This window comes from Akebia trifoliata, chromosome 3 (assembly GCF_017979445.1).
Source record: "Akebia trifoliata isolate Shusen 1 chromosome 3, ASM1797944v1, whole genome shotgun sequence".
In the NCBI taxonomy this organism is placed as follows: Eukaryota; Viridiplantae; Streptophyta; class Magnoliopsida; order Ranunculales; family Lardizabalaceae; genus Akebia; species Akebia trifoliata.
Window position 1 is genome coordinate 44818635 of NC_141377.1, and position 9723 is coordinate 44828357.

At 34.3% G+C, this 9723-nt stretch overlaps 1 protein-coding gene across 1 annotated transcript; it reads left to right on the plus strand.

Annotated features, from left to right (window-relative positions):
- The first annotated feature begins 1852 nt into the window (after positions 1–1852).
- Positions 1853–6856, plus strand: LOC147407274 (putative transcription factor KAN4). The gene is made up of 6 exons (XM_086432831.1): positions 1853–2777; positions 3233–3309; positions 3508–3544; positions 3976–4120; positions 5938–6034; positions 6502–6856. The coding sequence occupies exons 1-6, from the start codon at positions 2324–2326 to the stop codon at positions 6673–6675; spliced, it is 984 nt and encodes a 327-aa protein (XP_086288957.1). The 5' UTR covers positions 1853–2323; the 3' UTR covers positions 6676–6856.
- The last annotated feature ends 2867 nt before the right edge of the window (positions 6857–9723 follow it).

A 9723-nucleotide genomic window follows, 5' to 3' on the forward strand; every position in this document is an offset into this window, starting at 1 on the left:
TTTGATGAGTTGATATATCCAATGGTTGAGATAAAGTTGATTCTGATATTGAGAAACATTTTCCTTACTACCATAGTAAATATTTTAAGCCTTACTAACGTTTTTGGCTTAAATGGATTACCACATCAACAATCCAACACCACAACATTCTAAGTTTCATCGAAACACTCAAATCCAAAAAAAAAAAAAAATTCAATTTTTGTTTTCTTTTGAGCTTGATCCATGGTTTTGAAAATGGACGGTTACCAAATTTCTGCATAACGCCCAAACTTAAAATTGAAATTCAATGGTGAAAAATAACTTTTTTTTTATTTCTTTTTTTTAAAGTTCATAGAATTTTGTCATCTACAACCATGAAGCATCAAATCAAGTTTTTGGATGCCACAAGGTGAGCCCAAGGATCCTTAGTAAGATGAAATACTCACTGACTAAAGCTAGTCGGACCCATATAAATTAGGATTCTAATTTCAAGATGACAAGTAAAATAAGTGACACCCACTTTATTTGCTCGTCTCATCCACTTTATTGCTTTCACCCATCCCTACCGAATCTCGATTTTCTCTTCAAACTCCTCCTCCTCCTCCTTCATTCACTTCTGCCTTTTCTTCACTCTTATTCATATCTCTCTCTTTCTCATTTTCTTCTTTTTCTTTGAACCTACATAAGTACCAAGTAGGGTTTCAACTAGGATTTTATGGTACAAGAAGCAACACTCTTAGAACTTGTAATGTTCGTGGAAATCTCAACTCATAATGTAATAGTTGTTAGAAAATCTCGGTGGAAAAAAAAAAAAAAAATTCAAACATAGCTTCATTGGGTTAGTCAATACCGAATTCGCCAATCAGTAAGTTCTTACTAAGTCTTTTTAGGGAGATTGGATAGGATCGTACTAAGTTGCAATGTAAATTTTCAGTAGCTTCCTACCAAATAGAATCTTCCTATCAAACAAAAAAATTAGCATTTTTTTAAGTGGGTGTAACGAGTAATTTCACGATTTATTGAAAAATGAGGTGAACAAACTAAAAAGTACGTGTCATAGCACTAAGTAAAATAATTTCCAACTATCAAATGATGTGAATGCCATGTTTGGACTTGGAGGTAAATAACCGAGCGTTGAACACAAATAATTTTGGCCTGCCATGACCCAAGACTCAATCCTCATTTTCTTGAAAAAATATATAAAATGAGAATATTCTGAGTTCTTACTGAGAACTCGCCAATCAATAAGTTCTTACTGAGTCATTTTTGGTGGATTGGGTGGGATCCTACTGAGTTGCAATGTAAATTTTCAGTAGCTTCCTATCAAATAGAATCTTCCTATCGAACAAAAAAATTAGCATTTTTTTAAGTGGGTGTGACGAGTAATTTCATGATTTATTGGAAAAGGAGGTGAACAAGCTAAAAGTAGGTGTCATAGCACTCGGTAAAATAATTTCCAACTATCAAATGATGTGAATGCCATGTTTGGACTTGGAGGTAAATAACCAAGCGCTGAACACAAATAATTTTGGCCTGCCATGACCCAAGACTCAATCCTCATTTTCTTGAAAAAAATATATAAAATGAGAATATTCTGAGTTCAGGAAAGCGAAATTAAACTAAGATGGGGGTGGAAACAAACATAAAAAATGAAGGAAAACAAACATAAAAAATCAAGGAATTTATTTGGGACCCCATCTGTTGATATGTGTGTGAGAGAAATGCCTACCCAATTCCCTTCCATAGAACACTACCCTTTTTGTTTTCTCGAATTCCAACTAGTCTCTCTGCACTCCCATGATTTAATTCCTACACCTCCTTTTTCATTTCCCTTTATAAAGATAAGGAAATAGAAACATCTCTCTCTCTCTCTAGGTGGGGAGGTGGTACGGTACCTCTGCTTCCTTAATTTACACCTCTTCCCCTTTTCGTTCTCTTTTCCTTCGTGGGTTCATCCCAAAAACTATCTTTTTCTTTCTCTTTTCTGCATTTTTTTCTGACTCAGAGCCTCTGCAATTCCTTTACTATCTGTTGATATCTATTAACCCTATGACACCCTATCTAGAGTCTCTCTTTCTTTCTCTCTCTAGTCTCTCTTTCTTTCTTCCTCTCTCTCTCTCTCTCAATCAACCGTGCAAATCATAAACCACTCATGATATAATCACAACCCTCACCCACTCCTTTTTGTCTCTCCTCTCATTCCCTTTCCTCTCAAACCCATTCCTTCTTTCCTGTCTTTGTTGCTTTATTTTACACCTTTTACTTACCTCATTAGGTCTTGCTTATTCATCTAATCCAAACAGATTTTTTTTTTGCATGATTTGAACTGGGTTGCTCCAACATCATGAGAACTGCATCCCCTTTCCCCGATCTCTCTCTCCATATCAGCCCTCCATCAATTTTAGATTCTGAAGTTAAAGAAGTGGGACACGAAGGATTGATGAAGAGAGCTTTCTATGGCGATAGAAGCTCGACAACGGACTCCGGTAGTAGCGGTAGCGATATATGCCATGAAAATGGGATGTTCCACCTAGACAAAGCTTCTTATCTTCACAGGGATGAAGGAGAACCCACTTTGAGTCTTGGGTTCATGACTGCAACTTTGAATCCATCGCCACTGCAACTACAAGGCAACCTTCACCACATTAGCCTTCCTCAAATATATGGTGGTGAGTTTAAGAGATATTCGAGAATGAGTAGTGGAAGCAAGAGAAGCATCAGAGCTCCTAGAATGAGATGGACTACTACTCTTCACGCGCATTTTGTTCACGCTGTGGAGCTCCTTGGTGGTCATGAGAGTGAGTAAAACTGTAAAATGAACCCATAAAAAAGAGAGGGAAAAAGCAGGAATTAAGTTACATATATAGATAAGTTAATTAGATTTGATAGAGATAAGATAGGTGCAAGATAATTAGCATTCTTTTTGAGATCCACTGTATAAGTGCATCTTGTGAGATACCTCAGGGATTTAGATTAGAATCAATTAGGTTCAGCTAGATAGATTAGATTTGGATTGATTGATTTTCCATATTGGGCTCTTTCGAATCTAATATAAACCCAGTATATATGGCTAATATAATCATCAACGAGTTCAATAAAGTTATTTTCTCACAATCACTAACTTATTTGTGTCATAATAAAATAAAATTAAAAACATAGATAAGAATATATCTTAATTTTATGCCATTTTTTGTTTTCCTTCCACAACGATGTTATATATTAGCCTCACTAAATCTTTTTTTTATTTTTTTAGGAGCAACACCAAAATCAGTTTTGGAGTTGATGAATGTGAAGGATTTAACACTAGCTCATGTGAAGAGTCACTTACAGGTGAGATTAATAGAAGAAGCAATCTTCACTTGTTTGAATCTAGAGAAGACTATTGTAGCTTTTATATTATTATCTATTTTTGTATTAGGCTTTGTTTTAGTGGGGTGTAGAAAACAAGGGGTAATGACAAAAGGGCATCTAAGGAGTAATCTTAATATTGTGGACTTTCTTTAAATTTTTATGTGATTATTCATGCAGATGTATAGAACAGTGAAGAACACTGACAAAGGAACAGGTATTTTGATTTTCCCCACTGAAGACCACTAATTTTCTTTATCTTATTTTATTTTTGTTCAAAGTTTTGGGATCTAAGTGTGGCACATCTTCTATTATCAGTTACAAAATGGTTGATATTCCGCGGGATGAAAATGAGTTATTTACGATTCCGGCTAGCTGTTCATTTTAATTACCAAAATGCCAAGAAGTGAATGATCACGTTTTCATTATAAAAAAAAAATCAGAACAATAACAAAATCGAAGTGACTATTTCCTAAACCTCCAAATTTGTTATCTTTCATGTTTTGATAATTAAAATGAACAATGAGCGGGAATCATAAATTTGTCAAAAGTCAATTTTTTCTTAAATATTCCTATTTTCATCCATGTGAATTATTTGTTGGGTTTCTGACAAAGCACAAACCATGGCTCTCTGTATGATGAATGTAGCAAGTCAAGGGCAGACAGATATGGGTTTGAATCAGAGGGCTGTCATTGTTGAGGTGGAAAGTGGATTATCTGGCGAGAAAGTTGATATCAAATGCTCTAATTCTCTAAACCCATCAGCAGCAACCCCACTACCAAAATCTTATAGGTGTGTGCACCATTCATTACCACTTCCTTTGATAATTTTCATATCTTATTCTTCATTATCCGAACTTGTAAATTACATGGTCATGGAGTCTCAAATGAAAGCATCAACCCACACATATACAATCAAAATTTTACACGTGTGTTGTGTTAACACAAAATATTCACACGTGCCTTAGATAGTGTTGAAATTAGTGTTGGAGTTATTTATATGTTAATGATAGATAATGACACAACATAGGTTGTCGATGACTATAGCCTAGGGCCTCTATAAGAATATTTAATGTTGTTTGTTGGTTGGATTTTGTTGACTTTGCTCATGTAGTGCTGGAGAAGATGAATCTAAGACAAAAAGGAATTAATGGGTTTACATACCAAACTTTATTAAATGATCCTGCTAGTTCATTTATTGAAGTATGGATTGTGGAAGGAGAAAAAGATGTACTTCATAATATTTTTCAATATAAGCAGCATGATTGTTAAGTAGGATAAGTCCTACATTTACCTAACATGTAGACTATCAAATGTTGTGGGAATCTCTAGGTAAATTATTCAGCTTATTTTGATGAGCTAAAGGGAGAGAACATTCTTCACTTTTTGAATCAAGATGTTTTAGTTCATATTGGTCCTATTGCATAGCTTCTTTATTTGTACAGGTTAACCTCTCCTTAGTTTAATACTCTTTCTGGTTAACTGAGTCATACATTAAAGTCATTTTACATTGGCATGAAATTTTTTCCTTCACTTTGTACCACCTTTAGATAAAGAGTCATGATAAAATGACTCCCATGTGGCCTACTCAATTTACTCCATGATGGGATGTGTTAGAACCCTAGATCTTTACTCCTTGGGATACACAACTGTTCATATTTATGGGGATGCAGAGTAAAGATCTACTGTTCCAGCACATGTCACGTCAGGAGAGGTAATTGAGTATGCCCATGGGGGAGCCATTTTATTACGGTTCTTTAGATAAATATTTTTCAAAATAATAATGCTAAGTGGTACAATTTTTTAATTTTTTCTTATTATTATTTTTTGCTGGTCAAGGCAGATTAATGATGTATAATTTGCAGGTGAGGCAGGTTTTAAACCCAGGTCTTGATATTAACACTCCCATATATACTTTGACCGATTAACCGAACTCTTCTTATTTACCTTTGTAATAGACAGTAAAATTTGGTTTGGGAAAAAGAACAATAAGTTTTTTCAAAATTCAAACTATTGGGAAATTCATAAAATATATGGTGTGGAGTGATTTTTTCGTCTTGTCTAGCACAAACACCTCGAGATCACCAATGTCCCACATCACATCCAAGGCTTGCTTCTGATTATTTTTTTTTGTTATCACCTTCGAGCATCAGTGTGCACCTACCAAAGAATATCCGACGCTTAAGTCACAAATAAGTCTTAAGTCAAGAGAATTGAAAGAAGTCTCCAAACTAGATCCCTTGCAATTAATTTTAGATCTACCTTCATTAAATGCTAAGTAGGTAGTTTCTTTTTGTTATTTTTCTACCACGATCCTTTCCATGATCTTTTAGTTCCATGACTATCAAATTCTAGGATTTGTGCCATCAAGATTACATCTCGTCTCAAGGTTCCATTTTTTTTACTCTTCTCTATTCTTTTCGAGATTATTTTGTACTAGATTTGCTTCCACCTTATTCAATATAAATCTTGAGGTGATACGTGTTTTGTTATGATCAAATTGCATATTTTTGCTTATACATGATGGGGTATGCATTTTCTAAGTAGAGTTGGTTATTAACCTCGTATGAACCTTTACTTTTCTAATCTTTAACCTGAATCTCTCACCAGTCTTGAATGTAGAGGATCTTTGTCATCGATATGGAGCCAAACTCAGGAAAATGCACTGAACAATCCCCATTTCAAACCAGTAGAGGGAAGAAGCAAGGTAAGGCACTAGATTTCATTTATGATTTTGATTCAAGCCTTTTCAATTTTTCAGTAAATTTCTTTTAGGTCATAATGAATTTATATTTGCGTGTCTTTGATAAAACAGTACCCGTGAAAGTTTAATTTTAAAGTTGTGATAATCTGACTTAGGCACATGGCATACTCCATCGACCCCTGTGAGGTGACAGGTTCAGATACCATAAATCTGCTCTCTGCAGGATACAAAACTGCACTTTTTTTTTATGGGGAACTGTAGTTCTGAATCCTGAGGAGAGAAGATCTACGGATCCTAAGCCTATCACGTAAGGGGTGTTGATTGAGTATGCCACGTGCCTAAGTCAGATTATCACGATTCTTAATTTTAATTTCCACTAATTGCTTTATATGATATTTTAAGCATGGATTTTATTATCTTGGCACTGTTTATTTATTTAATTTTTTACCCTATTGAATCTAATGATTTAGGTCGACGAACATGGGGCAGGCCTCCACATGGTTCGCAACGAGAAGGAGAAGTTGTATTTAAGCTCATTGGCATCTTCAGAAATGTTGCCTAGCCTAGAGTTCACCCTGGGAAGACAAAGTTGGCAAATGGACAACACTGAACCTTCAATTGAGTTGACTCTCCTCAAGTGTTAATTACTTATTTAACATACCTATTTAAATTTGGAGAGTCAAGAAAATATCAAAAGTGCATGCTGTTGGTTTCTGAGATTACATCAAAATAGATGAGAAAAAAAGGAAAGAAAGAAGTAAAAGAAAGGGACCGGATCCTCTGTAGTATTTTGTTCATGTAGTTCCCTATAATGCGGTTAGATGGTTGACAGAGTGCCACTTGGGAAAGACATTAAAATCCATTCGTTGAAGTGTTGGAGTTCAGTAACTGTTCATTTTAAAGGTCAAAGATCGGACTAAAAATAACTTTTTTTTTTGGACAAATCTGATCTTCACTGCATGGCTGATGCGTGAGATTTTGATTTTCAACATGGAATCACCACTATTTGAAGAGCACTACACCGAACTTAAGGAATATTAGAAACCGAATTTATATGGCCCAGGGTCATTGAAATTTTTTATGTTCACCAAATTTGATAACTTGGAGTCAATATCAAATTTCTCCCATCCTCATTTAATTTGATGGTTTCAACCTGTAAAAAAAAAAATCAATGCTTGTTCATCGAATATGGGCTTTTTTCACATTGTGGCACTGTTGCTTATTAAAGAAAAAAAATCAGTTTGACACCCGTCGCCACACAACACATAGACATCAATTTGGGTATTTATAAGTTAGTTCGCCGGCCATAGCCCCATAGACCCTACAATCTCTTAATTCTAGCCCTCCAATATGTGAAAAATTTCCAATCTCTCAAAAAACTTCTGTTTTTATAGTTTCTAGTTCCTTCTCAAGCAGTTAAAATTGTGCAATCTGCATGACTTTTGGGTCATTCCGTATTCCTCCTTCCAAGATGACCATCCCACTGATCCACATTCAAGGAAATATGAAATTCTTGGGAAAAATCAATTCCCGCCATTTGAATTCACCATGAAAAATGTAAAAATGAGAATCCGTTTTGGGTCTTCGAGGTGGGATAATTATATATATATATATATATATATAAAATTAATAGGAGATGGGAATATAATATTCACCCCAATAGATTTAACAAATTTATTAAGAGTACATCATACTCATCCTCTCAATAATTACAAGACCTAAAATATGTAGTAGGTGTTCATGGGGCATGGAAAATATATCCCTTTCATCGATATCTAATGATATCATTTTAGTTACTCTATCTACATCTTTGTATCTATTAAACTTAGTAAATCAATGAGTGTTGGGCGTAGTGTCCAGGGCCTCCCCTTGTTGGTCGCCCACAAGACCGAAATTTTAACCCGACTTACCTGATTTGTGTTGTTTTTGGGGGTATTGCATCCCCCTGGTAGTTGGGCCTATGCATCCAAATACCCCATCATCAATATATACGACTTAATCTATATTTCAAAATTTAGGTTGGATTTCCATCGTAAGTGGTAGTCTATTCAATAGACCTGATTAGCCAATTTCCTTAGGACAGAGCTGCAGAGTGTCGAGTGGGGGCTATAGCCACCACTAGCATTTTTGTTAAAAAAAAAAATCAATTTTGATATATAACTCATAGATTTAATAAATGTTAGATATACCCCCGAGTTTCCAAACAACTGAAGTAGTTTGAAAAAAAAAGTTTATTTGACATACTTATTGCTTCTGATAAATGTTAAGATTATAGCCCCATAGTTTTGAAATAGAAGCAAATCACTTAGAGTTAGCTTGAAAAGGAGTCATACTAGGCTTACTAACTTAGTAAGATTCTCAAATCTTATTCAAGGTTGTTGGGCCCACATGGATGATCATATTGGCAATCCAACACCATAACCTTCTCGATTTCATTGAAAAGCTCTGATTAAAAAAAAAAAAAAAACTTTTTTGAACTTGAACCAAGTTATTGTAAATGGATAACTAATGAACTCTAAAATTTAAAATTAAAATTCAATGGTGAAATATAACTTTTTTCTGATTTTTTTTGTTTAAAGTTCTTAAAATTTGTCTTCTAAGTCCCTGTGGCATCGAATCATGATTTTGGATGCCACAAGGAGATGCAATCAAGAAACTTTCCTCAGTTACGAAAGTGTTTTTTTTCTTTAAAAGAAGGTTGATTTAAACATGTTCCCATATGTTTTGGTGAATATTAGAGGATTTCAATTGGAGACAACTAGAGACCTTTCATTCCTATTGGTTCACGAATATTGAGGGCATATTTAATTTACAAAAATACTTATGTTGAGGATTCCCTCAATACACATGGATCAATAGGAATGTAAGGACTCTTGTAATCTCTAAAATATTTTTCTCTAAGATTACACTTATAGATATCTATTCTGTTTTGAAATAATGACATGCTTCTCTTGACATCAATCTTTTTAATAGAATAATGAAAAAAGGCTGATGCATCCCTTGAGGGTCTTGTATTTCCCCTTCTAAATAAAATCCAATGGAAAAATAATTTTTATCTTCCTTTGTCATTTTAAATGATAAAGAAAGTATAATAAAAAAATTATAGAGATTATTGGTCAACCATCACCATAGTGACGAGTCCAACATTGTAATAGAAAGAAATCAAGAATATTGATTAATTGCTAGAACTTAGCCCCCATTGATAAAAAATCTTGGCTCCGCCCCTACCTATCATATCTATTGCTAGGTCTTTTATTAATGGGTTCATTGAATTTCAAATTTGCTTTCATATAATTAACAGAAATAACTTCATAATTGAGTAATTCCTTTGTATGGTTGTGCTCTCATATATTTTTTGTTATAAATCTTATTTATTGCCGCACATACTATTGCTTCACTATCACAATAAACAATCGACAGAAAGACATTCTAAAATAATTGGATTCATAGAAAACTTTTACAATTGGAAACATATATTTTTCCTCCCAACTCAGCCTATTGTAGTAAGTCTTTTTATCACGACTCAAAATGAAAAGCAAATAAGAAAGTACCACCTAGTTCATAGGGAATCTAATTTTGTAAAATCCTCCCCCTTCGCCCCTTCGCGATCAACTGAGATTTGCTGTTGCAAAAGTTATTGCTAAGCTGATGAACCAATGGTGTAACGTCATGTGTATTAAAGAATAGCAAGT